This window comes from Monodon monoceros, unplaced genomic scaffold, assembly GCF_005190385.1.
Source record: "Monodon monoceros isolate NGI ecotype Baffin Bay Population unplaced genomic scaffold, NGI_Narwhal_1 Super_Scaffold_15, whole genome shotgun sequence".
Classification (NCBI taxonomy): Eukaryota; Metazoa; Chordata; class Mammalia; order Artiodactyla; family Monodontidae; genus Monodon; species Monodon monoceros.
In genome coordinates this window covers 10,977,936-10,997,944 of record NW_021703771.1, presented here as the reverse complement: position 1 = coordinate 10,997,944, position 20,009 = coordinate 10,977,936, and the positions used below count along the sequence as shown (strand labels likewise).

The 20,009-nt window shown below is 38.9% G+C and overlaps 2 protein-coding genes across 2 annotated transcripts in view; both read left to right on the top strand.

Moving 5' to 3' along the window:
- TMEM30A (transmembrane protein 30A) overlaps positions 1–2,206 on the top strand; it is a 41,584-nt gene extending 39,378 nt beyond the window's left edge. Inside the window, exon 7 of the mRNA XM_029223969.1 lies at positions 527–2,206. Coding sequence (XP_029079802.1) covers positions 527–720 — 194 coding nt within the window. The 3' untranslated portion in view covers positions 721–2,206. The remainder of the gene's footprint in view (positions 1–526) is intronic.
- Positions 2,207–8,179: 5,973 nt separating this feature from the next.
- On the top strand, positions 8,180–13,830 carry LOC114896336 (cytochrome c oxidase subunit 7A2, mitochondrial). Its single transcript, XM_029224321.1, has 4 exons — positions 8,180–8,322; positions 9,524–9,613; positions 12,158–12,242; positions 13,624–13,830. Exons 1-4 carry the CDS (start codon positions 8,305–8,307, stop codon positions 13,680–13,682), a joined length of 252 nt encoding a protein of 83 aa, XP_029080154.1. The 5' UTR covers positions 8,180–8,304; the 3' UTR covers positions 13,683–13,830.
- The last annotated feature ends 6,179 nt before the right edge of the window (positions 13,831–20,009 follow it).

Here is a 20,009-nt window from a genome sequence, read left to right as displayed (position 1 = left end):
ACCAGGTCACTTATCTGTTCTTCTGCCTCAGTTATTCTGCTATTGATTCCTTCTCGTGTATTTTTCATTTCAGTTATTGTATTGTTCATCTCTGTTTGTTCTTTAATTCTTCTAGGTCTTTGTTAAACATTTCTTGCATCTTCTCGATCTTTGCCTCCATTCTTTTTCCGAGGTCCTGGATCATCTTCACTATCATTATTCTGAATCCTTTTTCTGGAAGGTTGCCTATCTCCACTTCATTTAGTTGTTTTTCTGGAGTTCTATCTTGTTCCTTCATCTGGTACATAGCCCTCTGCCTTTTCATCTTGTCTCTATATTGGCTTTTACTACTAACATTTAATTTGTGAAATCAATCCTTTTGGATAATAATTATATGATTATTTTGTGATTCAGAACATATGAGTAAGGTGCCTGTGTATTGTAGAATTTTACCAATGAATTACAAGCCATTAAATGCCATCTTTTTAAGTTGTATTTTAAAAATCAAGTAACTAGACATGGAAAAGTCTTCCTATACACTCTTCAGATTACCCTGTACATTCATTTGATGGACGAAAACGGATGATCTTGAGCACTATTTCATGGATGGGAGGAAAAAATCCATTTTTGGGGATTGCTTACATCGCTATTGGATCCATCTCCTTCCTTCTGGGAGTTGTACTGCTAGTAATTAATCATAAATATAGAAACAGTAGTAATACTGCCGACATTACCATTTAATTTTATATTTTGAAAACAAATTTACTGCATGTGCATCAAGGCCAGTCCTATTCAACCTAGCTTTCAAATGCTGATGTCTGGTTAGTATGTCATTTTTGAAGTTGGCACATAACTTTTTTTTTTTAAAGCTGTCTTTGTCCTTTGCTTCTTCCTTATGGATGACTTATGAAAATATATGACGGGTATAAAACAAATTCGCTATACTGATCATATCAACACTGTAACTGCTGAAATGGCATTCTTATGTCTCCTTTCTGATGGGACAGTCCGTATGATGCATGGAGCCTCTTTCATGTGAAATGCGTCTGCTGCTTAAATGTTTATGCTGTGTTGATAATATTATATTGACATATGATACTGTATATGTGTGCCTATTGTGTGAAGAAAGTGATTACAAGATGTGTGAGTATAATGACTTGCTAACCCTTTAGGATTCATAGTTACAAAAAGATGAAGAAAGACCAAATCTAAATAAAACACTTCATCCTTTTCACGGGTCGTGTGTAAAGGCTTAAAGTACCATCTTTGTTGAGGTGGTTCATGTATTCAGTTTATCCAGTACAGTTCTTTGTCAAGCTTAGATTTGATTTCAAAGGACCTATTTACCTGTCTAGAATAGGAATTAATGCTCATGGTAGGTCTCCGGTAGGAAGATTTAAAATTCCTCTTTCCATTTGGTTAAGATGTTGCAGTCAGGAAACCCATCTCATTTGATGTTTTTACATGTGACCATTTCCCTTGAAGCTTACACTTCATAAGGGATGAAAGAATATAGGTGAGCTTGGAAAGCTTCTTGGCCGACCTTTATCTTCTGCCTCAACTGTCAACCAGATGTAAATGTTCAAAGGAGACTGTTTTCATTGTGGTATTTAACATTAAGAAATTTGCTTCAGCATTGGAAATACCTCAAGCTGTTTTTATTTTGCAGGTAGGTGTTTTGACTTAAGTACTAATATTATCTTGCAGCAATTTTGGAAAACAGTAACCTTCATTTCCTCTATATTTCATTCAATTTTTACATATAGGTCAAGGATGAACATGTATGCACATTCTCTTTAGTTAAGCCACCGATTGTTTTGGTTGGTTTTTCTAAGATGTACTTTAAAAAGAAGTTCTTTAAATTTCCTAATTAAATTCTGGAGATTTTGGAGTATGTACATGATAAATTATATGTGCTTGAAGTTATTTTATTTTCTATTAACTGGAATTATTTTTAATATTCCTTATTGAGTAAATGCTGTAATTTGTTTGCTATGGAACTTATTCTTGAATGTAAACTTATTGTTTCACATGCATGAAATGTATGTCTTAATCAGAGGTGGCTTAATTGCGTTGAAATGGCTATTTTTTTTTTTAACTAAAATAACTCATATGTTTGTATAGAAGAATGCCTGTTTGAATTCGGAGTTTGTAATGGTTTCCTTCGTTTATATTTTAAATCAAAAGGTCTGGGTAATGTATCAGTTTTGATTAATATATGTTTTTTAAAAAAAAAACACAAATAATGTAATGGTTAATAGTAGAAATGTGCCACACTTCTTAAGTTTTGTATAATATGAAATTCAGTTAAAAGAAGTTGTAGTTCATAATGACTTTCAACAGATAGAATATTACTTGCATTAAGTACTTAATGTATAATTGTCCTGAAATTTCTGAGTGCATAGGGTATTCTTTGTGTAAAACTATTCTTTGTTTTATCAGTCCTTCAGAATATGGTTATTTATTCTGATAACTGACTCTCTTGCACATGGCAGTTTATTTTCTGGGGTATATCATTGGCGGAGAGGGCTTCTCCCAGTCTTTGCAGATTGAGTTTGTGCTGCTTAAGAAGGACTGCCGTCCTGCGTCTCTTTTTCTAACTGGGGGACCAGAGGTGCTGCTACAGAAAAGTTGAAGAGCTCTTCCAACACTTCCTCATCTGTGGTCAAGACGGAATCTTAAAATATATTTGGAGTTTTATCTATTTTACAAGTACATTGATGGCCTAAGTTCTCCCTTGTCTCCTGCCATTTGAGCTGTAAGCGATTCCTGTTGCTGAATATGAAGAATGTGGAACATTCATATGGCCTCTGTGACTGGCGGAAGGAAAACATTTCTTTCTTATGGGCTTTATGCTGATCTTTTGGAAACACTGATGTCATACTCAACTGTCAAAGAATCATATTGCATTTTAAGACAACTAGGTTAAGTAGAAGGCGTTGAAGAATGTACTAACTTGCAGGAAATATTTTGATATATGAAATTCCCAACTGAAGGAATTATTTAATAAGTAAAAGCTAAGAAATTTCTTTGAAATCAGAAAGCAGTTTAAAAGTAAATTGGTAAAAATATCTGTACTACCTAATAGAAAATTATTCAACGAAGAGGAGAGTCAAGTCAAGTGAATATTATTTGTTTCTTGGTTACAGTATTTGTAACTTTGATTATATTGAAAGATAACTTTCTGTTAGTATGTTCTGTATTAATAAAAATGAACAAAATTAATTTTGCTATGTTCAGGTGTCTTGCTAAAATAACAGTGCCCCAGTGTTGTTGCAGGTGTTTAGCACTAAGTTGTAGCCCAGGCTCAATGAGTCCATATTTTCACATTTCCATGCCTAGATTTGATTGCCATATGTGAATATGTTGATCACTCTGATAGCATTAACTGCAGGATTTATGCATGTTACTGAGAAACATCTGTTCTTACCAAGAAGTGGTCAGATTATAACCTGTTATAAGCAGACAGGCTAAATTTGGTATTAGATCAAGGGAAACTTCTGGTAAATAGAAAATGAATAACTGGTATAGAGACAATGATGACGAAAATAATGAATTGGGCAGGGACACAGGAAATGAAAAGCCAGACTAGCAAAGAGGAGCAGCTGAGTGGTAGGCGTAACGACTGCTGTTCAGCCTGCTTGCCCCCTGTCTTGATGGAAACACTGCCTTAGAATTATTGTACCATCCTTTGTTGGTTAAGCTTCAAAGTTCTGTTCTTTGCCAACATGGTTAGTTTGAGGGGAGGGTGGAGGGACTAAGGAAGTGCTGCTTCGAGAAGAATTTGGTGCATAAATGTTTGTTGTAGTATTTGGATAATCTAGTAAAGTGTTTTAGAGCCCCTTTTTAGCCCATGCCCCCTTCAATAAACGTAAAAATCACATTTCCCCTAATGTCATTTGAAATTTCAAAATAAATATCATTTAAAAATAAATAAATAGATATCATGTCTAAAATCACATCAGACCATGGTGACCTTATTTTCTTTCATATATGTAAAATTTGTCAAAGTAACATGTGTACACAGTTAAAAAAAATCTAAAGGCCTTATGATGAAAAACAGCAGTACCTGTCCCAACTTTCTACCTTCTAGAGACAATTACTTTGACTTCAAAAGTTGTTACTTTTGGTATTTATCTTAGTGTATCTAAATTATATGCCTGTTCTACTATTGCTTGATTTAACAGTTTTAGACATTATTGTCTTCTTGATAATATTACCTGATGATGTAGCTAACACACATAATTCCCCTTCTCCCATTATATAGTTATAATATTTAATAAACACATTAGCAGTTGTTTAATTATGACTTTAAAAATACTGTATACTTTAGAGCAAAGCAGAGCACCAAGATTATACTTTGTACACTTTATTTTTCCTGGAATTAATAATCACCCCACTTTTAACATCAACATAACTTTCTGGAAGCCTATCTTAAAGTTTTTCCAACTTTTCTATCAGGTCCACCCTGTTCTTATCACTAGTCTTTTGAAGGTTTTTTTGTCCCCAAATACCTGATAACCTGATTCCCTGTTTTTGCTAGAAAGATCTATTCTGCATTTGTCCTTCTCTGCCAATCTGTACAGGTGGTTTTTTCAGACAGCTACTCAGCCATTATCACATTCCCTCTTTTTGTCACCCTCCTGTGTTGGATCTGCTGTTTCCTAGTTCACTCTCTTGTTTACTGGAGCTATTTTCAGTTTTTCGCGTAGGTGACTTTCCTTGTATTTCTGGCTAGTCTCAGCAATCTATCATGTATAAATGGACCCCCAAAACTCATTGAAAGCTCTTTGTTCGTGGGCAGTGCTTGACAAGTGATGGCCTCAGTAGCGCAGTGCTGCTCAAAAATGCCACTGAGTGCATTATTTGTTCCTGTTCATGATAAAATGCTTAGACAAGTAATAAATAGTTGGCAGGTCAGCAACTGTAGGTAGACTGAATTTTGAGAAGCACCGCATTAGGGAATGACTGTCAGGGAGCCAGTCATTTGGCTGGAGGCCTTTTCTGTGGGACTGTTCAGTTTCTCTGGGGAAGAATTCTCTAGTCTTCTGCAAAAGGAAGGGGTTGAAAGAGGCTCTGTCTCTTACTGCTTTGAACTCTCTGCTTCTGCCTTGTCTTCCACCCCAGCTTCTGTTTTCCACTTCACATATTTCCGCTATACCCATCCCTTTGCATATGCCTTCCACCTAGTTGTCTCCCATTACTTTTTCCAGATAAAAATGTTCTTGCCTTCTACCTGTGGGAGACAGTGACCGAGGTGAGAGACTGTATTTGGCCGAGAGGGGTAGGGCAGAGATTGCAGGGAGCTGACCATTCTGTTGTATATAATTTTCAACTACTCATTTTCAGGCCTGTCCCTTGATTCCACTCTTTGCTATAAATTCTACTTTCAAGTCTGAGCTTCTCAGGGGTTTTAGAACCAATCAACATGCTTCTCACTGGTATCCATCCCCCTTGCAGTCCCTTTAGATTGTGGCTTCCTTGGTCCTGCTCAGCTATATCCCATCTGCTTTCCGTTTTCCAGAAATCTGTTGAAATTGATTTTCTGTCTCCTCTTTGGTCGCCATCCTTTTGGGCTGTCTTTTAAGAAATGTTTTTTAGACTGTCATACAGTAAACTTTACTTTTTGTACTTGTAGTGTACAGTTCTGCGAATTTTAACACACGCATAGGTTTGTGTAACCATTTTAGAATACAGAGCAGTACCAAAACCTCCCAACCTCCCTTTTACTATACATCTTTATAGTCACCCTTCCCTCCACCCATAAGCCCAGGCAACCACTGATCTCTTCTCCAGCCCCATAGTTTTGTCTTCTGGAATGTCATAAATGGAATCATATCATATGTGACCTTTTGAAACTGGCTTCTTTTACTCAGCATAATGCCTTTGAGATTCATTTAAGGTGATGTTTCTAAAAACACCTCATACGAACAAACATATGGACACCAAGGGGGGAAGATGGCGGGGTGGTGGTGGTGGTGGGATGAATTGGGAGATTGGGATTGACATATACACTAATACGTATAAAATAGATACTGATAAGAAACTGCTGTATAAAAAAAATAAAATGAAAAAAAACTCATACCCTTTCAATTCCTTTTCTTTCATTTTTACCGGAGTGATAGGACAAACAAACTCTTGGGGCCAAGAGTTGAAGTACCTTTTGGTGATCTTAGTACATTTTGAAAAACTATGTACTTTAAGTGACATTAATGGGAGCTTGTCTGTATGCCACAAGCTTTTCTATGCAGGGTGATGTGCCAGAAGATTGAACTCACCATACATCACTTTCACTGTCAAGACTTATATGCCACTTTGTTTCAAGGACAAGCAGTGCAGAAAGAAATAGATTTACAATTATATGTCAGATTGCAATTGAATCAGTGGTCTAATCCCCAGGGTGTGTTGTCATTCCTTTTTCACGACAAAGCTTGTAAAAGAGCAGTTTCTATTTTATTACTATTTTCAACCTCAGCCAGGCTTTCATCCCACTATTGCACTGTAGTCTCTTCACTATCAATCTGCACCTGAAAGATTCAGAATACGGTTTTTAGAATCAGGCTGACCTGGCTCTTAAATACATAAACTGTATCTTCAGATTATTTAATCCCCTAAATCATTTACTTTACCATTTCCTTGTCTGTAAAATGGGGATTTTAATACCCACTTGACAGATATTGATTTGAGGAATAAGGGAAGTGATAGATGAAACTCATTTAGCACAAAGTATAGAAAAATGGCACTCAGTGAACGACGACCACTCCCTTCTGTCAAATCAAGGGAACTTATCCCATCCTAGCCTGGTGTTTCTCTTATATTCCTCGATGTAGTGAATGGTAGGTATGACCAACCATCTTATGAGTTAAGCCAGAAATCTGCTCTCCTCCCCAACTTCCCAATCCAATAAATCACTACATTCTGTTGATTTTTGAAGGTACTTCCTCATTGTTGGCTCTCTAACCCGTCCCCTTATCTACATCCCTTTAGCTACATCTCTTTTGCTGTTGACTGACTTCAGGTTTTCTTTTTTCCTTGGATTACTATAAGTACCTTCTAATGGACTCTCTGTCCTGGTGACTCATATCCAATCCAGCGTTTCACTACTACCAGAATGATATTGAAATAGAGTTCTGATTCTTGACCATTTGCCATTTAAGCCTTTATATAAATTTATAAATAATTGGGTATTAAAATCGGTGAGGAAAGTAACTTGAACTGGGAACAAGTAACTTGGTGGGTCTAAGTCTAAAGATTAGAAGGAATAATAATTTCAATATTACTAATTTTATCTACACATTTCACCTATGCTGAACCCGTACATCATCAGCTTTCTATTTGAAATGACAGTGGAATAATTATGAGTTTGTAAAAAGGTGGACAGACATTTACTGTGGTATAGGGTGGATACTTTTGTATTTATACCCGCTTGAGGGTGGCCATTTGTAACAGACACTTGTAATGTGGCATTATTTAAGCACAGTTGGTATCTGTACAGTAATTGCTGTGCCTGGCAACTCCAACCATGGAAAGTGCCCTGCTAGCCTGAGGCAGCAAGACTCCGGAGTCCAGATTTGCCCTCCCATTTCTGGTCCCCCAATTAAAATTTCCCCCTCTTTTCAGCGTTTTCCCAGACTCAGAGAAACGAGTGAACAGCTTCCACACTTTCGCGACACTGTGGGAGAGCTTCTTGCATGGGGAGTTCTGCAGCACCCAAAGGTGCAGCAAGATAAAAAGTAGTATCCCGACGCAGCTCTACACAGTACACTCTCAGCACACGGAACAGTAACGTCCTCACAACAGTGGAGAAAACTGATTGTATCCGTGTAAGAGAAGTTATACTTTTTGTTTTGTATTTCATCCAGCTTCACAGTTTAGAGTTCGGCCAAACCAGCGTTCTAAACTGTGGCTCAAAGGTTGCTCAGAGTTTTACGTCTTCTCGTTCAAAATACACACACTAATTTTCTTCGATAGCCTGGTCTCACATTAATTTTATCTGAGCTAGTTAAACGAGTACGTAATGCCTCCCTCCCTGCCTCTCAGGTCTCAAAAGTCGTTCCTTTACCCCCAGCCTCCGCTCCCGGGGTAACCGGCGGCTCAAGAGCGAGGTCGAGGCGCAGAGACAGCCCGCCGGCTAGAGCGGCCACAGCCGTCCGGCCGCTCTCTCTTTTCTTCCGCTCTCTATGGTTAGGAGCAAGTCCCTCCTTCGCCCGGAAGTATTTAGGCTCCAGGCGCTGAGCAAGGCCAGAAAGTAGTTCCGATTCCGGCGTGTGGATCTTCGTTCCTGGTGTTCAGTTGTCGCGGTTGGTGGGCCGTAACGGAGCCAAGATGCTGCGGAGTCTGCTGGTGAGTAGCTTGTCGGCTGGCATTCGGGATGTGGGGCGAGAGGGTTGGGAGCGGAGGCTAGAGGTTCGCGACAGGAAAGCCTCTCGTGGGAGGGAAGGAGAGAGGGAGAGGGCGGCTTCGGAGGTCACCTTCCTTGGTCCGTGTCCTTTTCGCTTGACCTTCCTTCCCTTCCATGGATCACTCTTGCCCCAAGCTGTGCTGGGTAGTTGTAAGGAGTGGAGAAGCTGGGGAGGTGACCAGAGGATTGTGCGTTAGACAAGCCTTGGGTTCTTAGTCGCCACCCCTAATCTTGTGGGTGCGGGTGCGAAGTTTCTGATACCCGGAAGCGTCAGCAGAAGGACGTTCCTCGGATACCGAGGGGTTTGAGTTTCAGTGACTCTGAGGTTTGTGAGCAGCAGAAGGCAGTTTAAAAAGCAAGCCTTTCTGTTTTGGCTGGCACTTTAGGAGCATTCATGGCCGAAGGGTCGTGTTGCTTCCATCAGGCGGTTCTGCAGGGTCCTTCACCGCTCCACCGACTTTGAGCATGTGAAATATTTAACCCCAAATTTTGAAAAAGAGAAGGAAAATGTAACAGTGATCGTTTTCTTCGGTAATTATCCAATAAAGCTTTACTTATCTTCTCAATATATTATTTATTTTAGAAAGTGGAGTGCATATTTGTAATTTATTTCAACTGGATATGTAATGCAAGTCTCTTGTAAAAGATTTATGCCCTATTAATTCTTTGGGGAAAATGTAATGAGGGAAGCATTTTAATTAAGTAGGAATCATGCCAGTTTATTTTGATATCAAGTAATAGATTTTTGATAATATGGTAGAGTATTTAAATAAAAAACTTCGAACCTCGTGTATTTTGTAACCATTCTTTATTTCTGTAATATCTATATATCAGTATGTTTTCCTCATATAATGCTACTGGTTCAATTCAGGTAAAGATCATGATTTTTTTCCCCTCAAAATCTACATGAATTGCTTCTTAAATGTGGTGTTTGGAGACTTCAGAATGTAATATAAAGAGCAGTGGCGGGGCGACAAATAGGAAAACCTCAGTGCTTGTCTGTGACTTTGTTATTGACAAATCGGATATGTTTTAACTCTCAGTTTCACTTTTCTGTAATACTGAAGATTGGAAATGGTTGGTTTTGAAGGTTTCTTTAAGCCCTAAGTCTGTTTAGTATATGTGGATTTTTTTAAATTTCAGGCTCTTCGTCAGATTGCCCAGAGGACCATAAGTACTGCTTCACGCAGGCAGTTTGAAAATAAAGTTCCAGAGAAACAAAAGCTCTTTCAGGTACTGAAGTATTTTATAGGAGATTGTTACTTGTTATGATTAGATTACCAAAAGTTGGCGATAGGAGGTAAATCTGGAGACGTCTGATTGTTAACACTCCTGTTGTATTAGCAGAAGAGTAATAGGAAACTGCCTGTCGATAGCTAACTGGGCATTTGCTATAACCAAGAGGCCCTTGGGAAAGCAGAAGAAATGAAGGGGTAAAGATCAAAGACACTTTCTTTTGGAGGAGTCACATTGGGTTGGCACTCTGGGGTAGCTGCACAGTAATAGACAAATAGACCATAGAAAGAGCCCAGAACCAGAACAAATACATTAATATATGTAGAAACTTGGTATATGTTAAAGGTGCTATTTCATATCAGTGGGGAATGGAAGAATTGGGTGGCTGTTTTTTTGTGTCTTTTTTTTTTGCGGTATGTGGGCCTCTCACTGTTGTGGCCTCTCCCGTTGCGGAGCACAGGCTCCGGACACGCAGGCTCAGCGGCCGTGGCTCACGGGCCCAGCCGCTCCGCAGCATGTGGGATCTTCCCGGACCGGGGCACGAACCCGTGTCCCCTGCATCGGCAGGCGGACTTTCAACCACTGCGCCACCAGGGAAGCCCTGGGTGGCTGTTTTGAAGAAAGTAAAGTTATATCCGTTCTGTATTGTGTGTTAAAAGATTAACTGCAGATATAAATACTTCTCCCTCAAAAAATATTAAAAGAAAATATAGGAGAATTTTTTTCCAGCTTACTGAGGTATGATTGACAAGTAAAAATCGCAAGCATTGGAAATTCCCTGGTGGTCCAGTGGTTGAGAATCCACCTTCCTATGCAAGGGACGCGGGTTTGATCCCTGGGGATGGGGGAACTAAGATCCTTCCTGCCCCGGGGGAACTAAGACCACACACTGCAACTACTGAGCCCACGCACCACAACTATAGAGAGGCCCACGCACCACAACGAATATCCCACGTGCTGCAACTAAGACCTGACACAAAGAAAGAAAGAAAGAAAGAAAGAAAGAAAGAATATAAATAAATAGTTTGTATTTAGGTTGTACCTGATTTTTTTTTTAAGGTGTACAAACAATGTGATATTTAATGTATCTGTGAATGATTACCACAAGCAGGTTTAATCTTAGGGGTCATCCTAAGAAAGTCTTTACAAAGCCTAGAAGCTGTAAAGGAGAAAAATTGCAAGGTTTGGTGACACGAAAATTTTAAATGTACTTATGGTACAAATTGAGGTAAGTGACAAATTGAGGGAAAATTTTTTAAATTAACAAAATTTTTAATATTAACAAAAAGTTAATAACCTTAGCATACAGAGAGCTCCTACAAATCAGTAAGAAATGCAAATTAAAATGACAAGTTGCTACTTTTTTTCCCTGTTCGATTGTCAAAATTTTAGAAGATTTAAAATAGGTTATGTTAGCCAGGTGTGGGAGATAAGTGCGTTCCTATGCAGTACGTTGATACATGCTAGGAAGTAGTATTGGTACAGAAATTTTAGAGTATTTGAAAGTATTAGAAGCAAATTATTGTACATATCCTATTCAGGACTCCCATTTTACGAATCTTTCCTACAGAATAGTAGCATAAATATATAAAAACAGGAAATAGGCTATTAATCATTATGGGAGTTTAATATCAAAAAACCCAACAACCTAAATACCCATTAATAAAGGATTGGCTAATGTAATTTTATTTTTTGCACAGTGGAATGCTGTGTAGCCATTAAAAGGAACAAAGTAGGTTTAAATGGGCTAGATGGTTTTTAAGATAATGTTGAGTGAAAAATCTGTGATAGGCCATTATATAGCATAATCTCATTTTGTGTATTAAACAAGTATGTGCATAAATTAGAAGCTATGACAATACAAGCTTTAAAAAATTAAGGATATGTATTAATATGTGTTAATAGTGGTTTTCTCATGAGGAAAGACTTAGTGGGACAGAGCACTTACCTTTATAAGTAGTTAGGTTATCAGTGATTTTTTTGTTTAATTGTGATCTCTGATGTTTCATAAAGAAAATTTTAAGTGGTTAAAAAAAAAGTATCATGTATGCTGCATAAAAATAAAATACTTACATTTAACAGATGTGTTAAGTATCCTACTCTATGCCAGGTGCTGGATTGGGAGACTAAGGATATAATTTAGGCTTATAAACCAAAACTCTCTCTCCTTTTTTTTTAAGGGAAAAAAAGATCGTACCTATGACCAAAGTGTGATGATTATTGCTTTTTTTAATAATTAAATTGATGAACTCAATGAATATATTTTCACAGCTTTACTGTTTATGTGTTCTTTGGAAAGAACATTTTATTAGATCTCAAATTAACTTTAAAAGAAAGAATGTTGATTTTTAGGAGTTTTTATTTTAAAAGTAGTTGCAGTAGAGAAAGATTCAGGAAAAGGGTAGTCCTTTTTAATTTTGATATTTAAAATATTTCAATTTCAGTGTTTTAAGAAGCCACTTAATTTTATATGAATGGATTAGTCTTTTTCATTTAGTTGGAAACCAATGATATACATTAATTATTATTTTTTGAACCTAGGAGGATAATGGAATTCCAGTGCATCTAAAGGGTGGGATAGCTGATGCCCTCCTGTACAGAGCCACCATGATTCTTACAGTTGGTGGTAAGACATTTGGAATGCTTGCTCTATAGCAAAATCATAGTAGCGATAACTAACATCATTGCTCTCACTGTGCCGGTATTTTAACACAGGCAGTCTGTCCCCAGAATCTGAGGTCTTACTGCTTTACATATAATGACTCACAAAGGTGATTGATACATATTGTATAAGAACGTTTTAATGTCTTTTAAAAAAAATAAACCGATAAAGTTTGATAATTATCTTGTGATAGAGGTGGCTTTTGGAATGTGCCGCTGGTGGCCCTGCAGGCCTTTGGAAGAGCCAAAGATAGCAGCTCTATCCCATCTCCTGTAACAGGGGTTCTTAAATATTTTGACTATGATGTATAATAATAATACACTTTACATCTAATCCCTGTACATACATATTTATGACAGAGATAAAACCTTATACAGCACAATACTTTTACTGCATGTAAAGTGCTTTGATATTTTTTCTGTGCATTGGGCAGTTCCATTGTTCAATATTAGCAGTGGAATATCACAAATTAGCATGCTAGGAGCAGAGTTAGGAATCTGAATGATTGCTCCCTGGCGGGAGAAAGGGAAACAGTATTAGAGTGATTACCGTGTGCTCATTCTATTGATAGGAGTGCCACATATGTGGATTTCTGTAACCCTTGTATTAAGTCTGTAACGTATCCTCGTTTTAAAGATGGAGAAGTTATGTCAATTACCCAGATAATATTGCTTTGGAAGAGCTGGTGTTTGAACCCTCATCACCAAGTCCCCTTATGCTTATGCCAAGGTGCCTTTTTTTGGCTTGAATTGAATGCAGTGAAGGGACATTTTATGGACAAGAAGCACATAGTGACGTTTGGGCTTTCTTAAGGTGAAGTCCTAAGTTCTTTTTGGCCAGTGTGACTATTTCGTAGACGTTTTGGTAATTAGTTTTAAAAATAAATTTCCAGTTATTAGAAATTCTTACTTAAAATTTGATTATTTAAAAATTATATGTCCCTCTTGCTTGGTTTTATATTGATAATACACTTCAGGGAAGGCTTTGCCTGTTTGACCTTTTGGCTTTTGAATCGTTCTTAGCATTTCTCAGGCAATTTTAGGTTTTATGTTCTTAATCTTATTTTAAATGTTTTTACATGTCATTACGTTAACAAGTACCTTACTGTGCTGCATCCAACACTTTCTATACAAGTTAAGTAATATGAAAACTAGATTAAACATGTTTTGTGTGTATTTATTTTAAATTTTGCCAGCACCTATCAAAATACTTCTGTATATTCCCATAAAAGTAGTTTTAACACCAGCCTTGCCTCTTTATCTTACAACTTTTTAGCTGGAATATTGGGTTTATACATTTAAACCTGAGAATTTCCTGTTAAGTTCTTATTTCCTTTATTTTTCAGGAACAGCGTATAGCATGTATCAGCTGGCTGTGGCTTCATTCCCCAAGAAGCAGGGTTGACTTCAGTTTATCCTCCCAGCAATCGGTTGGTTCAACTCCATTCAGTTCTCTGTGGACCAGTAGTCTGATAACTAACTTGAGTTCTTCTTTGGGGATCAATATTTATTGACTTGTACTAGCTGCCACCAATAAAGCAGTCTTTACCATGCTTTGTTTTATTTGATCACTTTAGGATACATTATACCAGCAATAGCAGCCTTATAAACCTTAGGTAAGGAGGAATCTTTTGTCATGAGGTTATATATAGTACCATTGTGGTATTATTTTAGTGAAATTTTATTTTTAGCAGCTTAGAATTCCAACAGGGGATGGTCTTCAGCTTTAATTGAGCTTGACACTCGGAGTGCGTATTTCTTTGAGTCTTCCCCTCCCCTCTCTTCCCTGCTGTGCTGTATCCTGGGATATGCTAGCACCTAGGGTTAGTGGAAGCAGGTTAGTTTTGGCTCATGGGGTTCAAGTTTCTTTTTTCCTCCCTTAGCTGTGTGTGTTTATGTTTAAGAATATTGGGTGTATTCCACAGTTTAGAGTAGGCTTTAGTAGAATTGCTGTAAAATAATCCAGTATTTGTTCTTTTCACACTCAGAATGGGCTTCTGTTACGTTAGTTTAATCCATAACATACAGTGTACCTTTCCTTAAAATACTTAGTTCATTTGTAAAAGTTATCTTCTGGGGGAACGGAAGGAGTCAGACTTTGTCATCTCTGCAAGGTGTGCATTTGTAACACTGTGAAGATTAAGAGTCTAGATCCGTCAGATCTAGGGGAAATCTATGAGTAAGGGTTTTATAAAAGCTTCAATTTCTGGATAAAATTGAGAAAACTAATATAGTTAGAAAAATGGAGTCAAGTCTGAAATACCAAACTAACTCTTTTCCTTTTAAAACATTGAGGCTTATGGTACAAATCCATTTCAAGAGGTACCTAATGAAAGGTGTTTCAGCCTTGAGTCTTGAAAGTTAGAAAGGTCTTGGTTAGCCATATATCTAAAACTTTTTTTTAATGCCAGAATGTTCAATTAACATGACAAGATTGGATAAAGTAGGAGTAGGTTAAATGCTTAAGAGACTTTAAAATATTTTTAAATGCTATGATTAAGTTTTTGCCCTTCATCCTAAAATTCTGAACTGTCAGCAGGGGTGGAGATGGGGAGGGGACAAGGGGTGAGGTCTCAGAAGAGGGGTTGCTGGATAGGAGCTCGTGAAATTATCTGCTATTCTTAGCGTTTAGTAAGAGAGAGATTGCTATTATTGATTCAAAGACTAACCAAATGTTCATAGAGCAGAGTCCATGAGAAGTATTGCAAATGTGGCCTTCAGGAAACGAACAGCTATCATTCCAATCTCCTTTGTATCTTTACCACGTATTATCCTTTTGAGAATAGTATCTGCCACTAAATAGAAGAAATTCTCTGACGATATTATCCCACTAATATAAGCGCCATGGGAGATATATTTAAGTGAAACTTTGTCACAGTTAGTACTGTGCTCAGGATTGGATCTGTGGTCTGGCTACTCTAGATGAAGTGACATCGAAAAAACTAAAACTCAGGGCATGCAGTTTACCCAAAGCTACAAATAAATGGCAGCACGATTTCCAAGTCCATTTTTATCTGATTCTTAAAGTTCATGGTCCTTGTAGTATACTTCATCTTACCAGGTGTTTAATTACATGGGCTGGGATAGCTTCAGTGCACTGCTGGTAGCCTCGTATGCAGGTAGGAATGCCCTACAGACTTCCATCCCCTGTCCAGTCAGACTTCTGGGAAGAGTGATCGCTACAGTCTCCAGTTCCTTTATTCAGTTGCACATTGATCCCTCTGTATAACTTGCAACATACCTACGTATTTAACATCTGTCTCTTCCATTTTATAAATGAGATCTGAAGTCGGCACTCGTCACCAGCCACAGTGCTCTTCTGCTTGGTGCGTGCATACTCATTCTTGACTGAGAATCTGGGAAAGCCCCCCAGGTTCTGCTGGAAACGTTGACATTCTTCCCTTTGCTCCCAGCGTTCCCTGTACTCATCTTTACCAAGAGTTTAATGCCTCTGAATCTGAATTCAAATTTGAGTTATAATTGTTGATGAGACTGGGAACCAGTGTAGCATTGTAGTTAATTACAGATCATGGAGTCAGAAGACCCAGCCTCAACCCTTGGATTAGGTGACCACGGGTAGCCCACCTTGCTAACCCTGTGCTCTCATCTGTATAAGTGGAATAATGCCTAGGCACGTGGTTATTCTAATGCAAGTAAAGCACGAAAAGTGGTTTCCGACACACACCAAGTGTGCAATAAATGCTAGGTACTGCTATTGTTAGCTCTCTGAGCGAAGGAACTATACCTTTCAACTCATATCCCTATCAACTTGGCATAGAGCAGGGACCATAAGCTGGTCAGGGCTGGTAGGCGAGGTTCACGCTTTCATCCATGTCCTGGGTGCCGCCTTTTGGCTCTGCTCTCCTTAGTGTGTGTCTTTCATTCTCCTTGTGAGATGGCTGCTGCAGCTCCGGCTATTGTGTGTGTTTTCCTGCAGGAAGAAGGATTGGTGAAAAGAGCACATGCTAAACAAGCGAGCTCTCTTTAAAGAGCCTCAGAAGCCCCACACAAAGACTTAAACTTATATCCCTTTAGCCAGATGTTCCACCACGTGATCATGCCTGCATTCAAGGAGGCCAAGAAATGTCTCAAATGGGCATATTGCCAAGCAAAATTGGAGTTCTGTTTAATAAGAAGGGGAGACTGGGTATTGAGTTGACAACGAATAGTCTCTCTCCCAGCCAGTTGGTTTTTTAAAAGAATGAAGTCCACAGTGGAGGAGACAGGACAGGACCCAGGAGCATTTTGGTTCCTACTTCTAGTTGTTTCTGATGCCCACAGCCATGCCTGCTGGTAGGCTTGGCTGCATTTCATCGTCCAATAACTTTCTCTTTGTGCTGAAGTTAGTTCAGGTAGGTTTTTCAACCAGGAACCAAACAAAGCAATATTTCCTGAGTTTCCCATCTATCATACCATCTAATAGGAGCACACTTTTACCATTTACTCTCAACCATAGTTAGGTGCTTAATAAAGGCAGCCATTACTGGTTTCTCATAGCAGACAGGAATGGCTCAATGCACCATAAATGCCAGTAGATACAGAGAACACAAGAATGATAAAAATAAGAATTACAGCGCTGCTATAGCCAGTTGGGTTCAGGGTTTGCAGAAGCCTTCCTGCCGTCTGAGATAGTTATGCACAAGTTCCCCAGAGCTGCCAATTTCACGGGCCTCCAGCTTGGGACTCCCACTGCCTGGGTCCTGTAAGCAACATGTCATGATCCACTACCCAGGGCTTTGCTTCTACATATATTTCGAGATCAGTAATTCAAGTTAACAAATATTGAGTACCTACTGGGTGCCAGACACTGTTGTGTGTGCCTGGGGATCATTGGTGAGCAAAATACGCACATTCCTGCCCTCACAGAGTTTACATTATAGTGAGGGGTAGCAGGGAAGACAATAAACAAAAATAAATTGTACAGTATGTTAGCAGGAAGTCAATTCTATGGGGAGAAAAGACCAAAGGGGACAGCTGGCATGGGGCTGGGCTGATTGGGTGTAGTAGTAAATGAGGTATGAAGATGGGTTTCAATGGGGTGGTTAGATTTAGATAAAAACTGTAGAGGTGAGGGAGCTAGTCAAGCAGATATATAGGGAAAGGGCATTAAAGAGGGAGCAGCTTAGAGCGGGTGCCCTCATGTGCCCAGCATGTTCAAGAACACGAAGGCAGGAGCAGTTAAGGCTGACCGAGTGGGAGAGGAGAAGGCGGAGAGGTAAGAAGCGGTCGCACCAAGGAGGGCCTTGCAGGCTATTGTCAGGACTTGGGCTTTTACTCTGAGCGGCATGGGGAGCCATTGCAGAGTTTCTCACAGAAGAGAGGCTTATATGTTCTAAAGAGGACTGGCTTGGCTGTCATGTTGAAATAGAGCATAGGGGACCCAGGGTAGAAGCAGGCAGACCCATCAGGAAGCCTCGTGCAGCTATTCGGGTAAGGAGTGATGGAGGCAATGGAAAGTGGTCGGATTATGAACAGAGGAGGAGTTTTACTCATCAGCCACTTAGACCTTGCCCTTCTCCATCCATCCATCCACCCATCCACCCATCCACCCAACAATTACTTACTGAAAGCCTACTTTGTGTAAGGCACTGTTCTCAGCTCTGAGAATACAAGTGTGAACTAGACCGGCAAGCTGTTCTATGGAACTTACATTCTAGTCAGTGGACGTAGACAGTAAATAAATTCATAAGCATGGTAATGGTCTACAATGGGAACGGCTGTAAAGGAATCAACAGTGTGATCTCAGGAAAAGTGCCGGAGTGGAAGCTAGAAAAGGCCTCAGAGGAGGTGTCATTTGAAACAAGACCAGAAAAGAAGGGGTCTACTGTGCTAAAACTCAGGAGAAAAGCATTGAGGGGAAAGGGAAGTTGCTTTGCGTCTTTAATTGCAGATAGAAGACCAGTGTTGTTGAAACACAGGGAGCTGGAGAAAGACGGCAGCAGTGGCTACCTCTTCCCCCGTGACCAACACAACACCTGGCCCTCTTCCTACACTCAAGGTCCAGATGGCTTTTTTTCTGGTTTCATGTTACACAACACAGTCTGATAACCATAGCATTGATTTATGCAAAAGTCTAAACAGAAACTAGCAGGTGAACATTCTGTTCCAGACAGTTGTTGTTACTGTTATTAGCAAGAACTAGAAGCTGAGGAAATACAGTTAAGGGGAGATCAAACACACAGCAGTTATGTTTGAACCTGATCCCAAATCAAAATCTATCTCATTCAGAATCCCTTTTTTTTTTTTTTTTTTTTTTTTTTTGCGGTACGCGGGCCTCTCACTGTTGTGGCCTCTCCCGTTGCGGAGCATAGGCTCCGGACGCGCAGGCCCAGTGGCCATGGCTCACGGGCCCAGCCACCCCGCGGCATGTGGGATCTTTGCGGACTGGGGCATGAACCCGTGTCCCCTGCGTCGGCAGGCGGACTCTCAACCACTGCGCCACCAGGGAAGCCCTCAGAATCCCATTTTTAAAATCCACTATGTACCATGTTACTTCTTAGATGGGGAAAGAAGAAAAAAATACTTAGGACAACTGTACTAGTTGGTTCCCTCATAGACTTTATTCTGTGTGAACACTGCTGATTCACTGGTTATGTTTGGTAAATCTGCATCTTAATGATTGGCGATTTTTTATTCTCTCTCTCTCTCTCTCTCCTCTGTGATTCCCATGAAGCTGACCATGTATCTGCTCTGACTGCCTGTCTCTATTGAAATTATAGTTTTACAGTTGTTTCTAATATATATATATATATATATTTATTTTAAAGCAACTCCAAGTCAAGGATATTTTGAAGAACTCATTAGTGAGGAAAACCAATCAAAACATAAGACATTTTCTAAATGTTTATCTTAGTATAATACACCAGAGGGCGGTCATGATTAAATGTTTACAATTAAATTGCTTGGAGACTAGAGAGCTGTCTACTGAAATGGGTATTTCAAAGCACACATGAAGTTTGCCAGAGGAAGAGGAGATCACAGTATTAGATTCTGCAGCCTTAGTGCTAGAATATAATAAATGTGTGTGTATGTATATACTTGTATGGCTTTCATTTTTGGTTTTTAATTATGTGATCACTGGTTTCCAATTATAAATGTTCCATTAGTATAATGAAAGATGGGCTGTTTCCTTTAATTCTGAGACTAGGTCAGATCTTCATTGACCTCTTGTAGGAGGCTGTCATCTTCCCTTTGGGGAGTTGCTAAAAGGATTCTCTGGTGTTATTCTGACGATTAGAGGCGAATGTCTTTGTTTGGCCTTGTTAATCTCTTTCCAGGCCATTTTACCCCAATTAATGTGCTAAATGTTTTATTCATGGCCATTACTATTGGATACTTTTCCCATGGTGCTTTTTCTTAAAACTGTATCTTCTTTGGGAAATCAGAATGTGATGAATCATTGTGACTGTTTTGGTCACAAAAATACACCTTTAGAGTCTGGTCATTTCCCACCTTGATTCTATCCTAATGATCATTGTAATGATTATTTATTTATTTGTATTTATTTTAATTTTTAATTGAAGTATAGCTGACTTACAACATTGTATTAGTTTCAGGTGTACAATATAGTAATTTGATACTTTTAGATTTCACTTCATACAAAGTTACTATAAAACATTGACTGTATTCCATGTGCTGTACATTATATCCTTGTAAGTTATTTATTTTATACCTAGTTGCTTGTACCTTTTAATCCCCTTCACCTATTTTTCCCCTCCCCCAACCCCACTCT